General features: G+C 35.4%; 1 protein-coding gene across 4 annotated transcripts in view; it reads right to left on the bottom strand.

Moving 5' to 3' along the window:
• Window positions 1-13411, bottom strand: part of LOC132944332 (potassium voltage-gated channel protein Shaker) — a 205207-nt gene extending 191796 nt beyond the window's left edge. For all 4 annotated transcript variants that reach the window (XR_009664444.1, XM_061013617.1, XM_061013616.1 and 1 more), the window contains exons 1-2: window positions 12601-13411; window positions 2183-2353 (exon numbers count right to left, since the gene is read on the bottom strand). Coding sequence is in view for 3 of the 4 variants with exons in the window: in XM_061013617.1 (XP_060869600.1) it covers window positions 2183-2316 (134 nt within the window). In the remaining variant the exon portion in view is untranslated. The remainder of the gene's footprint in view (window positions 1-2182; window positions 2354-12600) is intronic.
• Window positions 13412-20503: the final 7092 nt, after the last annotated feature.

Below are 20503 nucleotides of genomic sequence, written 5' to 3'. Positions count from 1 at the left end.
TGATTCAGTATCATAAGGAAATGCGACATGCTGGAAGATAGATGTAAATGTAAGTGATATAAGGGAATAATTTTATTCATATACATATTATATACATATGTTTACTGAATTTATCTTAGGGACAAAAAAGGGGGAACTTGTGAATTATAATAAAAAAGAAACGTAACGTTTATCACCGGGGCTCACCATAAATTACGTTTATACCACCAGCTCAAAGGGTACTTCTTACAAATTAATATATTCATCTTAAATAAAATATTATAGCGTTTTTTATTTTTATGAACGTGTGTAATTGACAGAAAGTGTATCATTCGAAGTCTCAAAAATATAAATTATATGTTACAAATAATTCTTTCCACGTAAATCACTGCGAATAGTATGGTTTATGGCTTAAAATGTTTGTGTAATATTCCCACATATTGTATCGTGTTATACCTACCTACTATAATATACGTACAGCTTATTATAATATATGATGTACGTACTGCATTAAATAATGATCATTCGAATATTTTTGTTTTACCCTAACTTAAAAGGCTACACCAGTGACGGGCAAACCTTTTGTTCGTGTAGGGACCTAAACAACCAAATAACTAAAATCATAATCCGTACATATTAGATGTATTGATTAGGTTAATTTAAATATTTAAGCTGTATCGATAATTTAATTTCTAAAATTTAACATTAAAAGCCATACCAGAAGCGATTCATTAATTCACAGTGTATTGGTAACTACAGCTATAGGCATACAGCCGGAATTCATTTAAAAATTGTTATGCCACAGTGATTGAAAAAAAAATCATTAATATATTGCACACCTACTAATCGATTTCCTACAACTGTGAACTTTTTTGCAATGTTGGTATTAGTTGTACATTTAGTGAAAACAGAACAATAAATCGATATAGTTTTATATAAGAAAAAAAAAATGTTCTTTAACGACTTAAATAAACATTTATTTCCACTGAAAAAATATATTTTCTTAGTTCCTAAGTTCAATTTATTTATAGATGCAGTTGTTAGTTTATTAAACTTAATTAATTTTATAATAGAGTTTTAGCAATTATGTTTTCTGAACTTAAACAGCTAGCTGTTATTAAACCATAGCTAAGAGAATAATATGAATAAAACGTATTTTGCTGATGCCGGGTAAAAGCTTTCCGTGCATGTTAAAAGTTTTTAAGCAGAGGTGTACAATATTCTATAAATTTCGGTTCACAGTCAATAGCATCAATTTTTTTTTATATGGCTTTTTTTTGCTATAAGTTTTAGAACGCATAACTTATTTATCGAAAACTTTTGAAATTCGATATCGTAATGGCATAGTATAATATTAAGTGTGTTTATATATACCTACTGAAAACTGTATTCAATTTGTAGATACTATATTATTGATACAATCAAAATGGCCTAATAATAAATACCTATAGTAACAATATTGCTTTTGGTTAACTGACAGAATTGTCCCCATATATTATTTTATGTATATAAGCATGGTGACATTTTAATTTTCTTTGGTTTTTAACTTTTGCGTCATATTGAAAATGTGAATTTGCATTTCATTTTGTGGTCAGTATAGTAATATATTTTATTATAGCATACCTACAGTGCCCGAAGGGGAAAAATGAATTATATTCACCTCGAGACCTGGGTATAATTTTTCAGAGCCCGACTAATTTCCACTAAATCACCGTGAAATCCTGAAAATTTTCGCAAACCAATCATGCATGTGGTTTGACCGGTATGGAGCATAAGCAGCGTGTACATTAAATAAATTTACGTCGTACCACATTCGTGTATGTGCTCACGCAAACCGCGGTATTCGCTATTCACGATATGCGTGTGCGAGTAGATGACGTGACGATAGCAATGCGTAAATCATCATTCCATTAATGGTAGGTATGTTCTAAACACACTACGTTATTGCGCCACGCGTCTAGCCTCTCGAAGTGAGATGGGCAAAGGAAGAGAGGCAATATACATATAGATACATGTATAATGGCGTATGTAGAGTATATGTAAAGAAGAGTAGTTGTTTGTGTGTGTGTGTGTGTGTGTGTGTGTGTGTGTATGTGTGGGGCGGAGAGAGAGTGAAAGGAAGTGAAGTAGAGTGAAAAAGTTTAGTGAGTAGGAGAGAGAGGGTCCGTTTATTTGATGTCACACTATTATCGTCATCGCATACCTGTCGATGGGAGCCAGCAATGCTGTAGCGGCGTCCTGTACGTGCCGTTGCGCCGATCTCCGGTCCCTGTGCACCATTCCCATCAGCTTCATCCAGCCACCGCCGTGGCTGCCCATTCCACCCGAGTGCCACATTATCGCAGCCAGCCCTAAAGCCAAACACCATACGATCCTGAAAACAAACAGCGACGATACGATCAACGTGAAAATTGAAAAAGTAAATATTCCTTGGCCATGTGACTTGTTTACTATTGACTATTATCATTGTGTCATAATGCGTATTACGTTATATCAATAGTTCTGCAAGGATTTAATCATCAATACAACTGTTACAAACCTGGACAAAATGTACAAGAAAAAAAATATCAAGAAAACCTTGAAACATAATATTATATTGGTATATATAAGAACCAATAGGTTTTATAAAATGTTTGACCAACAAAAAAATAGTAATTTTTGTTGGGCAATCCCATTTATCGTATCAAAAAACTCGCGTTTTCGTAATTTTACTTATTTTTGAAAATGTACATAGTCAATACGAATATGATATTCAATACTATACAACGTGAATACAAAAAAGTCAGTTCCTAAAATTTTTTGAATTCGTAAATATAATGTTATTTATATTCCAAGGGCGTAAACAATTCGATAATACACAGTGTTTCAAAGAACCCTGTGCACAAGAAAAATCTTTTTTATTGGATTCGAATAACCATAATATTTTCTTATGACGCCAGAATATTATGACTTATTCAAACTAAATTTAAATTTAAAACCATATCGATCGATTTGCTGTCCTTGCCGATGCACGAATTACGATGTTTTTATGGACTCAACGTATAACACAAACTCTAAAGGTACGAGCACACACAGTACGCACATATAATATATAATACATGCGTATCTATTATGTATGAAAAAATATATATTTATTATAAAAAAAGTTTAAAATTATTATAAACCAACACGGCAACACGTGACTAACAACAAAACACGCATAATGACCAGGTGGTTTATACCTCTTGGATTATTATATTCAAATTTGGGTAAAATATAATATAGAAAAATACTGAGAAGTAGCTCTATACACCAGAATGATATGTAAAAATATTTAAATTAAAACTGGCGTCGTTTTACTTGTAGGCATTTTCAAATCCCTGCACATATTTTAACATTAGATTTAGATTATCACTTTTTAAAAATATTAATATTTCACGTGCATATGCATTGCGTTGCAGCGAATGACTTTCTATTTCTTTTTTTTATTATTATTAAATACAACGTGCATCAGAGCGTTTAATTATTTTTTTAGAAATATTATGACAAGCTGTTTGAGTCGTTTTTACAAAAGTTTCTTTAAACAAGATGTCATAATGTAAACACAGCATACGCATTGCTATCTATTTTCGTTATAAATGAAATAGTTACTGTAGAATTAAATTATCAGGAACCAATATAAAATGCAACTGTCCAAAACAATATTTACGTGTCACTTAATTTTTTTTACATTTATATAATATACTTATAATAAAATATATAATATTATAATACACATTTTGCTTTGTGCACAGTTAATAAGATAATATTATACAAAAATAAATTTTAGAAATGCGGGTCATTTGGTCATTTAAAAATTATAAAAGCTATGAGAACTCTTTTTGTTTACCACAGCCGTATATTTATGCGGTTTTTATGTAAAATTCAACATTACATTAAAAATATGAATACTGGTTCGCACATAAAACTATTTCTATGAACTCTTTACATAAATAGGTTTAAATAAACACATTACATAATGTAAACTATGTAGATTTTGAAAATCTAGAATTTAAATATTTCAATTTTGTAATTTAAAATATTTTTATTATTTAAGGTAAATAACTACCTAATTATTGACAGTAGTTGACAATATTGTATGGATATTTGAAATACGAGGAATTTATTGGTAGGTATGCATAAAACAAATATAATATAAAAAATGGTCACTCCAATTATTACATTTTATTTTATAAACCTTTCAGGCGTGTACCTACATTATAATATTACACGTATATCATTGGTCGGAGATGTGAATATGTCACGATATAACAGCAAGTTTTCGTCAAATATTAAGTCTCTATGGTCTCTATATTATCCTTAAGGGTATTGGAAGCGGTGATTTTCTGTCTTTGTGGAACATACGTGGAATATAGGAATTTAGAGGTGTTTTCATTCCTAAGTACCGATTGATCAAGTGAAGCAATAAGAATTCTAAAAAAACATTTGAATTTGTCATCATGTCTACTTAAAATCGATTTTCTTACATTTTTGATTTTATTCCCATAAATCCTAAAAATATTCGTACTAAAAAAGAAAACGGAATATTTAAATTTTTGGAAAAGTCGATCTCGAGTAGACTCGACGATAAATTCAAACCTGTTTTTAGAATTCTTATCGCTTCAGTAGTTCAATCGGTCCGTTGTCATGAGAACACCTTAAAATTCCTATGTTCAACGTGTGTTAGGTAATGACAGAAAATCATCGCTTCCAATCCTCCATAAAACAAAATATTCCAAACTTCAATCTCGTCTGTTGAATTGTCCAATAATTACTCATTGACCTACTTAAATCGTACAGTTTGATTGTTTTAAATGATCTCTCTTTGCCACAGTAATGATTATCACAATAGGTGAGTCAAACAATATATTATTATACCAGTAGCGGTACACGTAACGCAATACCCAAAGTACTTTTGGGTTCAAAAACTTATTGGACGTTTCGAATTACTCACGCGCCGCGCACATCGCATTCAATTAACTCGCGTATTATGAAATATCTCTTATTATACATTAATTATTATTATAGGCACACAGTTCCCGAATCGGCGCGTTGCAGTTATTTACACGCTGTAAAGTCCATTACGGTTTCAATAGAATAATATTTTAAGCGACGTCTCGGAACAATGTTGTGGGAGGTTTTGGAAAATATTACAGCGTCGTATATTATATAAACGAAAAGTAATATAATATATCTTCTTCTGCCACCCACCCGCCCCCTCCCTGTCTCCTGTTACACGATCGTCGGGCCTCGTAATCGCACCGCAGAAAATATAGTGTTTGTTGACAACAATACTGCAGTACAGTTACAGTTTTTTTTTTGTGTCCTACGTTATATTTCTTCTTCTCCTTACGTCAGTGAATGTCGTCGAACAGACGGGAAGGAGATGACTTTATTTCGGGGGCGTGTTCAACAACAACAGTCATATTTTATTCTCGGCGGAAACCCTCGCAGGTATATAGGAACTCGAGCGTCATCGGTGAGGGTGCCGCTGCCGGGATGTCGCGCACACGGAAGCCAAGGCGAATGTAAACGGACTTTGGCCGTATAATATATCGAACTACTTTTATCCACCGCACATACAGGGTGATCCACCTGCCAGCACGGTCACCCTATTTTTGTTCCTTCGACAATACGCAGTCGTTTAAAATCTGTTTTCTTGGAATTTTCAAATCAAACGACCATTATATAAGCTTTTCGAATTCTCGATATTTTCGTACTGCCTATACTTGAGAAGTGTCCCACGGTGATTCAAAATTGTTTAAATTTTGTTTATCAAATTAGAACTACCATTTTTTACCGTAAATTATTTAGTGAGTAATTTTTTAATAAGTTTTGACGTACCTAATTCAAAATATAAACGGGTAGTTGCTCAGTTGTTAAAATATGTATACTAAAGGTAATATCCTTAAAACAAGGTTTAAAATATAAGTAATATTGGATCTCGTATTTATTATACATGGACTATTTTTACAAACTATAAATGTTTATAGACCAATATTAATGGCTAAATTTTCAAATTACCATATTCCCATATCTTTCAAACCATCAACCTAATAATTAGTAGGTAAGTACTAAGTAGACAAAGTTAAATGAACCGAAATCTACATGTTTGAATTTTTATTATGATGCATCATCATTTTTAGAAAAAGTTATCCGGCTAATAATTTACGGTAGCCAAGGATAGTTTTCATTTGAAAAACGGAAATTTGTATCACCACGGGACACTGTTTTAATAGTAGGTACAACAAAAGCTCAATAATTTGAAAAAATATGGTAGATAATTTAAGTATATTTGAATTCCTAAAAAATCAGATTTTGAATGTTTGCATTATTGAGCAAAAAAAGAAGCGAGCATGCGGGTTCGTGATTCGCCCTGTATAAAATAATATGGTATTGTTACAATATTATACATGCGATACACTGCCGTTATTGATAACGGTGTGTTTGACAAGGGTTCAAATGTTCAATTATAAAGAACGCCCCCATATAAAGATATGCCTTTTTCCGTATACTTACCTACACACATTATTCATTACACACACCGCTGTTCCCTGTCGCAAACATGCAAATCGCGCCAGCTCCACAAGATTTGTCGTGAGGTTTTTATGACGTTTCCCACTGCGCGGAGTGAAATGTGCAACAGCAAAATAGTGATAGGACATAGGAATATTTGTATCTATACTTTATTCACTTTAATAAATATCAACCTACTCGGGGATTATTCCGTCTACAAGCCAGTGTACCATAAAATATTTTGACTAAAAATAGATAACAATAGAATATTATAATCCGAGTGGTTCTGTTGCAGTGATTTAGAGAAATCAAACAATATTTACTGGAGTGATTATTTTAATAAAACAATGACCATATTTTATAAACGAGTCGGATTTATCATAAAGATTAATCTATTAAAAAAAAATCTGATCGTTGGTTTGCGTTCGTGATATATTTTCAACCGAATTAATTGCTTAAAAAATATACTATAATATGGAACAATAAAATATCACGTTTGGTCGTTTTTAGAAAAACATTTTCCACTTGCTCTGTCTAGATATTTCTAGATACCGGACGATTGGCCGGACGACAAATACTGAACATTGAATAATTATATCATTTAAGTAACTGTTATAAAAACCAACTGTTATCAAGGACACTGCGGTGGAGATATATCGTGTAGGTGTTGATAGTACTGCAAACGAAAGTTTTCGCCCGTCGACAATATAATATTATATTTTATATTCTGAGCACGAAAGTTTTTTAAGGTTCTATGATGACCGATGGAGCGATTTAGTGGCTTACGAAATATGGTGCGTGTGATATTTTCTCCGTTGTATTGAAAGTTGAGAAAGTTTGAAAACGCTTTTATGTTAAATAAAAGTAAAATAAAAAACCGCCAAAGGACATCATAATATCTTGGATTGAATTCTACTCAAGTGTAGTCGTAGATCAAACGGATTGCATTATCAAGATTCCCTGCATTAGTTATCGATATAAAATCGCAAAGGACAGTCTGCAAATGGTGGCAAATTAATATAAACGTATATAATTGAGTCCGTTTTCAACAGGACCGCGACGGGACGATTTATCTCCTCTATTATTCAGATCAAAAGACCAACGGCGGCGGTGGCACGCTCGAGTGCCCAAAAACTGAGCTTTTTTTTCACTTGAAAAAAAAAAATAATAATACTTCGTCGCATCCTCTGCGATTAAGTTGACGTTGTGGTATATTATATATAAAACAAACAGGCAAACAAACAGACAAACACACACACACACACACTCACACACACACACACACACAAACACACACACACACACACACACACACATACACACACACACACACACACGCACACGCACACGCACACGCACACGCACACGCACACGCACACACACGCACACACACACACACACACACAAACACACGCACACACACACGTAAGCACGCAGTAGTCTGTCTGCGTGAGTGCTCGCGTGCATAATTCGCCATAAATTTGCGGGTCGAGATTAGGGCGCAGCGCTTGATCCGCGGGACGGAATGAGCCATTTGTGTCTGTCCGCCGGCCGTAAATCATCCCCCGGCCGGGCTCCGGTTTGAACGCAGCTCTTCCGGGCCTACAACTCGCAACGTATTTTATTACAGCAACAACAACAACAACAACAATAATAATATCGTACGCGGGATTTTCCGCCGAGTGAACGCGTATATATACATATTATGCGTTTTTTTTTTTGTTCGTCCGCATGATGATATCAAATGTTTGCCACCGACGGGGACGCGGGAAAAATATTTTCACTATTATTATTGTTATTATTATTATCGTTTATTTCGATTGCCCGGCGTTGTTGTCCAGTTGTTGCTGAAAACAAAATATGCACTTCGTCGTCATAATATCGTATGGCGGCGCCACGAGCGTGCCGGCGCGTCGAGTAGGCAATTTAAGCTCACTACCCCGCCGCACCGGTGAACGGAACTGCACGGAGTGGAGAGGCAGAGGAGGAGACAAGGAGAGGGGCGGTCTATGAATTCGTTCGCGCGACGCCGTGCTGCTCGTCCGCACCTCAATTACCATTTTGATTACTGGGTCAATATTAAATAAGCCGGCTGGTCGTATATTATAATAACGCACTATGGGATATCCGCCCCATCGCCGGTACGTTTTGGCTCGTAATTATTTTTGCTGCGCGTCATTTAATATTATTATTATACCCACCTAAATTTACACCAGGGTCGTAAAGACACACGAAAGTGTTTGCGCTCTCCGTCCGCGATAAGACGCAGTCCCGCGTGTTGTGCTGCCGCTAACGAGTGGTTAAATGTACCCCGTTGGCCGTTATACTATTACGTACGGTACAGCATACGAACAGTGGCCAACGGCTGACCTTTTCCGAAACGACATTTTCGTTCCGACGCGGTATTGCGGGTTGTATGGTTTTACACTAAATACATTTTACACCTAATCGGCTTTCAATGAGATTTATTCACCGTGCACCTTCATATATGAAATTAAATTCGCGTATACGATAATATTATGAAACATTGAAACCGCATAATAGTATTATAGCATTTCCCATCGGGGTCACTTAGAAAACGAAGTCATTGAATGAGAATAATATCATTTTTGATATCTTTCAATTTAAAAAAAAAATAATAAAAATAAAATACACATTGCGATGGTAAATATTATTGTACAACTCTATATAAATCAAAAACTGTTTAAATAACTTCTGGGTTCAGTGGATGGAAAACGGTTTGGATAAATATCAAAAGTTCAAAGTCATGAAATACGTTTGATAACACTGATAATAATTTAGTGCGCTGTTCTGGGGGATTTGGGTTATTGGCATTTCGATGTATCGGAAGCTAATGTATTGTATATATTATTTCCGTAAAACATCTATATTGTAATAAAATGAAAAGTATTATATTATTATACTATACTAGCGCATTATTCGTGTATAGGCGTACAACTATAATATACCGACTCCAACTTTCGAGATAAGGCGAGAACAATCGAAACCTGCAACGCACGTATAATATACGATATTATAGTAATAATATTATGGTGTATAGATTTTTGTAAAGTAAAAATGACAAAACGGTTACCGGATATTATTTGGTATAATATTTTATAGGATAATATAATAATATGAAGTATGATTGGTAAAATAATTAATGAATATTCTCTAACACAGCACTGTAAAATCGAGAACTTTTATATCGTAAATCGTAATACCTCATCGTTAAATTAGGTAATTTAACGATATTATACAATTATTATCCTTATATCCGATCGTACCACAAGAAAATAATATAATATCATTTTCGTTGGGGCACGATAGAGTCGGTTGACCCCACACTGACTACGCTGAATTTTTATTGACTGAACCGATTTAAACGTATTATACGAACAACAAACAATAATATCGTTATAACATAAGCGCCGTAGGTACTACGGACGTGATAAAATAGTATTACGATAATAATATAATCGCATCGAGTGCAGTAATTATTAACAGTTACGATGCGTATCGCACATATTATTTTTTTGGTCGAAAAAAAAATCGTTTGATGGGTATGCATATTATAATGTTAGCGAATGGCGTACATACGTATACGCCGTGGGTATTATATTATAGTGTCCGTACAATGATTCGCAAACATAATTGTTTACGGTCGGACGAATCGAAATAATTTCAAACACGATTGAACTCGCGATTTGACGACGTGATATATTATTATTGTTGTAGGTATACGGGCGAACAATGGCGGAGGGTCAAATTAAACGGTCTCCGTATTATGTGCGCGTTACGATGTTTTATGTGTAAATGTGTCATATCAGTGCATCTAACTCGAACAATTGATTTCGACGAGTCTTCCCGCGCGTACATTATATTATATAATATTATTTTACCCAACACGTAGTCAAACACATAATAATATATTGTGGGCATTATGCGTACACGCGGGGGGACGTCCCTCGAGAATTTTTTTTTTTTATCTTCACACTCGGCGCACGGCATATTACCCGCATAATTACCAGGGCTCATATTTTTATTACGGTGCTTATAATATTTTGCGTTCTTGTGTTTGCGTGTAAAATGTTGCGACGCTAGGCAACAAATCCGCGAAAACAAGTCCATAGAAATAATGTTATAATCGTCGGGGACGTGTATCGTGCGTATCACTTATGCATAATGTTGCGAACTATTGCGAGCTCCGTTATTATTGGTTGTATGCAATATCATATTTTCCGAAATTCTACGCCAAAATCTATTCGACTTATGCAAGTCGTATTTGCTTCCAAATTACGACCATGCATGCGCGAAAACTGTTGAACAATATCTGTTACAACGTAACAGTTTGAATTATTTTTTGATTTTATATTTATATTTAAAAAAAGTACTTGGTTTTTAAATAGTCAATTTGAAGGTCTATTTTTAAAAATAAAAAAATTATACAATTGTGTACAAACATTTTTGTTTTTGAATGTAAAATACAATTATTAATAATTTAAAAAATGCAATTATGTTTTAGAATAATATTTTAGACATTTTCACATTTCCATTATCGCTTGTACACACAACATTTTAGTTTTTAATTTATTTTTTGATTCAAAAGCAAAACATACATTATTATTCGTCGTTTACTATGCCCACGGCATTTCATGGAATTTATGTAATTTTAATGCACCCTTAAGATATGGCATGCAAATGTAGACATTCATTTTTTGGCGTGCACAGAGGTATCCCGAAATTGTTTCATTTTGTCTATAGATAAAAATAATATGGTGTAGCTAGTCGGCTTGAAAATTTTTTTATTTTTTTCTACTGCTTATCAGTGATCACGACGATAACGCGGAAGTCCGAACCCGCTGAATTTAGTATACTCTACTCATTTCGAACGTGGTACCAGAACCACTGGCCGGACCTATGCACGGCGTAAATTGGCAGTTAGCACATTGCTGATTTCAGACAACAAAAGTCCAAAGTGCAAACGTCTCACAAGCAAGTACAACGTCGGGGCTATTTCGGATCGGAAGTGAATTAATAATACGAGTAATTGAACCACTCGGGAAACAATTGAAACAAATCTAGCCGTAAACGTCCGTGAACGTGAAGCACATTATTTGGCCACACAACAACATTATTATATGCTAATTCACAGTGTTATAGAATAATGTTTTAGTCGTAGGGTGTAAACGTGTGAATGTACCATAGTATAATATACAATATCATGGCATTAAATTATTGTAATCATCGATGTTAAACACCAGCCATTATAATATTATAATATGGGTCTAATACTCTAATGTAATATCATTATCATATTTTATTTATTTTATAAATATTGTCACTGACAAATGCCCCAATATGACGGAAATGACAGTGAGCATTATACGATACAAAATTTGATAGTAAGAAGCATATTAGGTACTATGAATAAAAATCAAATAATAACAATAAATCCAGAACAATGGCTAACTATGGCTCGGGTAATACTATGGTTTATCAGATAGACAATGATAGGCTAGCCTCGACAATCGGATAAAGGGAGAATTAGACGGGTTAGTTGGAGGAAGATAAAGGGATACGGAGCAGTGTTTCTAATATTGTATAATATTTTATTAAAGAGACTTTTATATTTTTAAGCTCCTGTAGGTATTAAAATTTGACGCGATTGATCATAATAGTATGTAATTAAACAGCGCCGAGAGCCAGAACAATGTATCTCTCACGTGCGACGACGGTTCATAATATTACCAAAATATTTGTTTAATGATTATATAGACAAAACAGTTAAAATACCCACAGCGTGTTTATTCGCAAATCAAACACTTAGAAGATATAATAAATGTACGCAGTGAATGGCACAATGAATGTACCTATTATTTCGTTTTTTTTTTTGGGGGGGGGGGGGGGGAATGGCACATTTTGTTCGGCGGCAGTGCGCAAACTTCGCGCAAATATGCATTTAATCGAAATATTGTTTTGTTGCAGTTGTAATAATACATCACTGTCGTCCATCGTCATTCCTGTGCACTCGCTGCAGACGCGTCGTATCGACGTAATATTATTATATCCGGTCCGGCTGCTTACCTTACGCGAAAATACGACCCGACCGCAAAACCCAACAGATCTCGCGTCGGCGTCGGACGAGCGTTTCCGTGGTCGGACCGCTGCCGCTGCAGGTACCAGTGCTGCAGGTGATGTCGCTGCCGATGCCCGCACCGCTTCCCGCGGCGCCGGTACCGCTGTTGTCCGCGCGCGCACTGCTGGCGACGTGACCGGTACCGGTACGGCAGATGATGGTGCCGCAGCCGCCGCCGCCGGTACGACCGGAACCGCCGTCAGAGACCGCCGCCGGGACGCAGCCGTTTAGCTGGCCGCGGCCGCGGTGGTCCATCGCGAGTGGCGTACGCGGGCGCTGCGGCTGTGCGACGCGACGACCGCCGCCGTCGGAAAGCCGTTAACCGGGATCGTTTTTGTCGCCGTCGTCGTCAGGTCTCTGATGGGTTTCGGGCAGGGTTTGGTGGTATAGTGGTGACGCTCAGGTGTCGGTTACCGCGGTACGGTCGCTGTGGCTATCGCGATATCATCGTAATGCGCGTGTACGTAACCGCGGCTATTGGTATAGAAAAACACCGTCGTCACTATCCCTGGGATGGTCTCCGGTGTGTCCCTGGATGGGTGACGAGGGAGGGGGGGAGGGGGTTATCGCTAACGTGTCGGACGGCTGGAAGACCGCCGGTACGCAATTGCCGCAGATCGGACGATGCGCGATAACGACGGTCGCGAGGTATGGCGTGATACACGCGCGATATGACCAGCGATGACGGAAGAGGTACCGACCGGGCTCGATCTGCGGCGACGGCGCGAGATGTCTCTGCGACGGGGCCCGTCGATTGCGTTCCGCGTACGAAAACCGACTGAATCTGATCGCGTTGCCATCCGGCGGTCCGGCGCGTTGAGAATTCGAGATATACGTCCGCCGCCTCCTGCGCCGCCGCCGCTCGTCATCGTCATCCTGCGCCGCTTCTCCTCCTGCGCATCCCGCGCGCGCCAACGCATCCTGCGCCCCACACGATCCTCCGACTCGCGCGCCGCCGCCCGCCCCGCGATAACGCCAATGTACACGTATATACGTACATATTATAGTTTAAACGCACCCACACCACCCATTTGTATGCGGCCCGTCGTCGCAGTCGAAGTCGTCGACGCGGCAGTGTCACACCTGTAGAACGGGATCGGCGCGAGACTTTTCACTCTCGCACGTAATACTCTCACTCTCTCGTATATTATATATTTTATGTTGCAGCTTTCACCTCCCCTCCCCCTCCCTCCCCCATCTGCCGTTCGAGACGGCTTGCGTCGGACCGGACGCGAAAACTTTTCTCCATCCGGCGCGGGCAGGCTTCGCGCGGACTGCGGTTGCAGACGTCTGGGCGCCAAAGCCGCCGTTTGTGAAAAACAAAAAATAACTTGTCTATGTGTGTGTGTGTGTGTGTGTGTGCTCTCGAAGGTTTTGGCACGCGCCGGCATCACGATTACGAGTCGAGTCTTGCCGCCCACGAACGCGATTTAATATTATATATGCTATATCCGACGGTAAAAATATTATGTTTTGTTTCCCCGCCGGCAGAAAACGGTGTACCCGCGCACTGTTATTATTATTATTATATAACAATAATAATATTGCCGTGTATTGTACAGATTTTGCGATGGAAATATTACACTACTGCGGGCCAGCTGTATTATAAGCTATAGTTACTATAGCTATAGCTATTGTATTTCGTATATTATTTGTAATATCGTAGTACTTACCCCGAGAGAGAGAGAGAGAGAGGAGAGAGAGAGAGAGAGAGATATCGGCGTAATATACGCAATATAGTCTATATTATAGAGGGTAAAAGCGTTTTGGATTCCGAACGGCAGACTGTTGGTTTTACGACGACGCAGTGGTTTTTTTCTTCTTCGGATAATAACACTTTGACGCGATAAAAAGTGCGTTTCACGTCCATTCGATCGGAAATCGATCGCTGCAGACGGTTTACGATTTAGTGTGGAAATAGTTCGTATTTTGATATTCCGTGCACTATCTATACGGTTTGGAAAGCGTGCAGTCAAAAAGTAAAAGCCAGAAAAGGTCGAATTCACCGTACACTGATTTTTAACAACCCGGTTTTCGTAATAGGCGCATACTTCCCAACCATATTATGTCTACATCTTATTTTATGTTACTGCAATATATTTCCATTTCTATTATATATTATTATTACAAGTGTACCTATATTTACTTTTTTATTTCTTAGGCTGAAGTTATGTTATTTTTCCGGTCCGAAGAATTATCATTACATCTCCGCATAATCAGTTATACTTTTTTTTTTTTTAGGGAGGAGGGGTGTTTTCGAGACCGCTCGTTAAAAGGACTGTACTCCGTCCTTTCTCTTTCTTTGGCCGATTTCTTCCAATAGGCTCTTGTATCCACGATCCTATAACATAATATCTTTTTCAGAAAACCATCATCCAACCATAAACAATGTGTTCCTATCGGTCTTTTTTCAACTTGGTCCTCTAACCTCATTTAATCGCCCGATTTTGCCATAGTTCCCGTGTTTTAATCGACCAACATCGTATCTATGTGATTTTCTACGTACTACACTATCGTTGAAAACAAATATTGGAGTTTTTCATTGTACCGCCTTTTTCCATTGACCATTTTTACGGTATCTGTACAAGCCATATACCCAATTTTTCAATAATATAATGGACAATTATTATGTTCAATATATTAGCACCCGAGTTAATTTTTTATCCCCACGAGACCCATATAACCTTGAATAAGGTTTGGAGACATAAAAATATTTTTTTTGACATGGTACAGGCCCATAAAAGAGTTCCGACCCTAAAATAATATTTATTATTGTATTCTTTATAAAACCTCTGTTTTAATGTCTTGGATTATAATTTAAGGTTGTACCTATCTTTTGGTCCTAAGTATTTAATTAATTGTTGCACATTCTTAAAAATATGACCTTCTATACTTCTATAGGCTCTTGCCTCGGTGGATATCCGTATCACCTCGGCCCAGTTTTATGTGTTCAGTGTTGTTATCATAAATTACTAGAATCTAGAATACAAGCAACTCGTTCATAATATAGAATAACTCAAAATAATATCGGAATACAATACACGTACATAAATTGTACGATGCATTATTTTTATTAATATACAATAATAATATATCATATTACATAAATACATAATATGTTATTTCGGATGTCAACAATGAGGTGTACATCATTGGCACGACGATTTGGTTCTAATCATTTAATTACACGGAATAGTAAAAAATTTTATGCGAGTAGTTTTTTACACGTTCTATTTTTTATGACCACAATAGATGTACCGACCTATACATTTTTGTTTTACCGATTATTTATTTTTAAATCAACGCAACGTATACATGTCTAGTGTTGCGTGTTATGGTCGCTGCTAGAATTTTACGACCAACCATATACACTGATTTTCAATTTTCGTTTTACCATGTTTATGTGTATATTGCAGTATTATGGGTATATAATATACCTAAATGGTGCACTAAGTATCTGAAACGAAAAATTGTACGTCGTGCTAACTACAACACTTTTGACCTGTAGTCCCAAAATCAGAATGACCACAACAATACAAAATAATATGTATCTATTTATGAATATGGTCTTTGCTGAACATCTAATTATACAATTAAGTGAATCATTACAGCATCGATCATATTCTTATTATTTAAATGTCCCGATATAGGCAATATATATGCGTCACTCTTTCCTCTCTGTTTTTTGCCTCTCTCTGTACACTATATCTATTTTCCATCGATTCTTCTCGGTCGTTTTTGATCCCATCCACACAGCGTATTAATTATTTACCTGTACAATACACGCAAACAAAATTATCATAACTTTATGCAATCGACAGTCGACAGTACAATAATAATATAACAATATTATGTAATATAATATAAGCACCGCGAGACGGAGCTCGGAGAACAACAATCAATCGGCCGTATTGATCGAGAGGTGCCTGTAAATAAGTAGGTATAACGCAAGCTATATTATTATTATGTACTCGGAGACGAATTCGATTTTCACTCTTTCCCTCTCTGGCTCTCTCTCTCTCGCACTCTATCTTTCTCACTATATATCCGTCGTCCAACGTCCCCCAGACACACCTGTGTGCATATAATATACGGGTCGTCCTCCACTGCAGAGTCGTATTTGATTCTTACCATAATTCTCCCCCCCCCCCCCCCCCCCGAATCGAGACCGTACTGACGGTACGTAAATACTAAAAGGTATACCTACGCACCGAAATCTCTTGAAACGATTTCGTCGATATATATTATCACTAACCCTTTGTCGTCGACCTTTGGCTATCACAATATTAATACGTCGACGTGGGCGCCGGTGTGAAATTTTTTATTATTTCGTATTCAAAGGATGCTTTCAGAGAGCAACAGTCAACAAGTGCCGCCAACACCGCCGCCGACGCCCAGATACTAAGTCGGGAAAATAAAAGTTTTTTTTATTTAAATTTGTTTTTCATTTTTTTTCTCGCGAGTGCCTGTAACGTATTATTAAATATTATATGAGTATGAGATCGTCTGTGTGGAAAGCACAATAATAATAATATCATAGTCGTATTGTTTGCATACGTTTTAGCCTAGCCCGACGACGTTCGTACGTTATTGTATTTATTTTGCTATAACGTAAAAAAAAAATAACAAAAACAATTCAATTTTAAACTGACCAAGAAAGAGAGATAGAGAGAGGAGAATGTTATGAATGTAGTTGAGCACTCGGATGATTCACGTATTTATTTATCCCTCAAAGTGCCCATCGTATACGAGTACGAGGGCAAATATTTATGCGATATGTTAAGGCGTACAGCAGACGATAGTCATGTGCGTCAAGTATTTAAATCGTATTTTCTTGGACAAGAGTTTCGTTTGTAGGTCAACAGCTATGTGGAAGGTACAAAAAAACAAACACAGCAATATGACGTTTATTTTACAGAGATATACCGTATAATATCATAAAACGAGTTATTATTATTATGTATATATTATTCGTTTTAAATAACAAATTGAAATATTTCACAACACAAATAGTGTCTTTGATCTGCCTTCATACAATTATAACAAGTACACCTTGTTTGGAAAAATAATTAATCAACATGTTTATGTTCTTTTTAGTAAAGAAAACAGTAGACGAATACCTTTGGCGTGGAGACTATTGTGTAAATAGAAAATATATAGAATGACAAAAAACGGTTTATCCAAAAAGGATAGTAATTGTAAAAAAATTTATATTATCATCTAGCTACTAAAAAAATTATATTATATACGTTACAAACACTGATTATATTGAACGTAGGTATCGTGAAAATTTTATTCGCGTTTACGTTCAGTGAATTTACATGATGTGATAAAATAATATTTATTTTATATTGAACATTAAAATATGATAATAGGACATGACCGAACATCTACCATAATATTATAGAGTTTTGGCGCCTTACAACTTCTAAAATATATACCATCATATTAGTGAACTATTGGTAATTTATTTAGTTATTTTTTTTAAAAAATAATATTATGGTAATACGTTGTGTACGTCAAACACGTGGCAAACACTGCAACAGCGAATAATACAATATTGTATTTATTTGTATCGAATAAAATATGTTATTCGATAGGAATTAATTTCATTATTCCGTGAATCATAAGGTATTAGGTACTGTATTATTATACGAGATTTCTACGAACAGAAAATATAAAATCGTTATGTTTTGTTTGATAGTGGACAACTGATCGAAATTGTATTGGTTTCGGCTCATTTGAATAGCACCGGACAAACTCCTAAAGGGCCGATGGATAAAATTAAGTGTGATCGCCGAGCACGATATGCAAATCAAGTCGATAAATATTGGAGAAAAAAACTCTATGAATAATATTAAACTCGGCCACCAGACCGTTACATAATACGACGCGACTCGTACCGAAAAATTCAGTAGCCGATATTATATTTTTCTCGTATATATTCAAATTTCAAAGTACGTTTATACGTAAATTTAAATTACATCACTTGTCGGGTGGTTGTGTGCAATCGTATTAATATTTGTTACAAACATTTGTAAAAACACAGTGTGTTGTAATATTCTCTCAGTTAACGACCGACAATCTTGTAGATAATATAATAATGTGCTCTTGCTGCAGTTAGTTGAATTTTTATGTTTAAAATTAACTTTTAATGGCATTCGTATTATATAGGTACATATTTGAAACTACGTTCATTTTTTTTTTGTTTTTTTTTTTTTTTATTGGTCTTGAATAAATTTGATTTCGACGACTTGGCCAATAGCACTACTTACACAAACATATTATATTATATAATATTGTAATACCTATGACATATTTAAAAAAAAATATATTTTTATTATTTAAAAGTAGTACGAAATTAAAAATATAACACATTTAGAGAGAGTACCAATAGTGACATATTTACAATCAGATTATTTTTATGTATGAAATAATGATCATAATATTATACCCAACGACTACTACAGGGGGCTACTATAGGTACTAATAATAATAATAATTTATTCGCCATCTGAAGATACGTATAAGTACAAATTACAATAAAAGAATAAGAACCCAGAGGATAACTAAATATTGGTGAAATTGGTGTACCATTAAAATATTTAATAGTAGATAATTAAGATAACATAAGCAACAAAGAGAAAAAAAAGACAAACTAATATAAAAGATAAAAATGAATAATAGATAATAATTTATTGATTATATTTATAGTTTATCCAGCATAATATAATATATAATATTATTGTATTTGCTCGAAAACCCTTTAGTATTAGGTATACTTGCATTCTTCGGATCTGGACGGAAACTTTCAGCAATAATATGACTCATTGTAATTTCTTCTCTGCAGTGTTCTTCAATATTGTCTGAATTCGTTAAATATAATATGATGTTTGATTGTTAGAGTGGTGCCGCATGATTGACATTCAGAAGGGTCGCTGTTCAATTATTTATGATACTGTCACAAGTCCGATTTTCTTATTGCAATTATAATATTGTTATGCTATAAAGTTAAGCCTAACCTAATATTATAATACATATACTTAGGTATTGTATAATTATATGTGTGTTTAGACTTCCGTTCGTCGGTTAATAATATATAATATGTATTATTAACATAGAATAATATTGCCCTCGCGTTATTACGGAATGCAATAAATACATTAGACAATGGTTATACACTTACCATGTACATGTAATTGCCAAATCATCTAACATGACTTTTAATTGTACTCGTGGAATAGCAATTATGTTGCCAGGTCTTCCTTATATCTACGTATTCTTGGCAAGCTCTAACGATTATGGCTTTTAACCCATATACAATCACAATGTACTCAGCCATCATGCAAACATTTCAATTAAGGAAAATGCTTAACAGGTACCTACCTAATTGTATATACACGATAAATCGAGTTATATTATTAATGTTTTCATCGCCAGTATTAATATGATAATGAAAAATCGTTTCACATTATGCACCAATATAATTAATAATATGCATATAATTATTGTTGTTTTTAGTATTATTGTTATATATTTACATATTATATTGTATTGTGCGGTTTATAAATTAAATCACCGTCATTATTATTATTATATATCATATCTGAGTATACACAGGTTTTAAAAAAATTGATAAATTGTTATTTTGAAATGACAAATAATAGCCTAAGAGGACGCTACACAGATGTTTGTTGTCTCCGTCTTATCAACCTATTATGAAACTTTATGGCAAGAACTTTATCTGTGTTTGTATGTGGGTATTTTATGATATCAAGTTTTCAAGTGAGTTATGAGCATTTTTATTTACGCTATATGATACATGCAAAACTTCATAAAAAATGGAACAAT

Source organism: Metopolophium dirhodum, chromosome 5 (genome assembly GCF_019925205.1).
Source record: "Metopolophium dirhodum isolate CAU chromosome 5, ASM1992520v1, whole genome shotgun sequence".
Taxonomy (NCBI): Eukaryota; Metazoa; Arthropoda; class Insecta; order Hemiptera; family Aphididae; genus Metopolophium; species Metopolophium dirhodum.
Note: the sequence above shows the minus strand (reverse complement) of the source record. Positions and strands in the feature narration are given on the sequence as shown.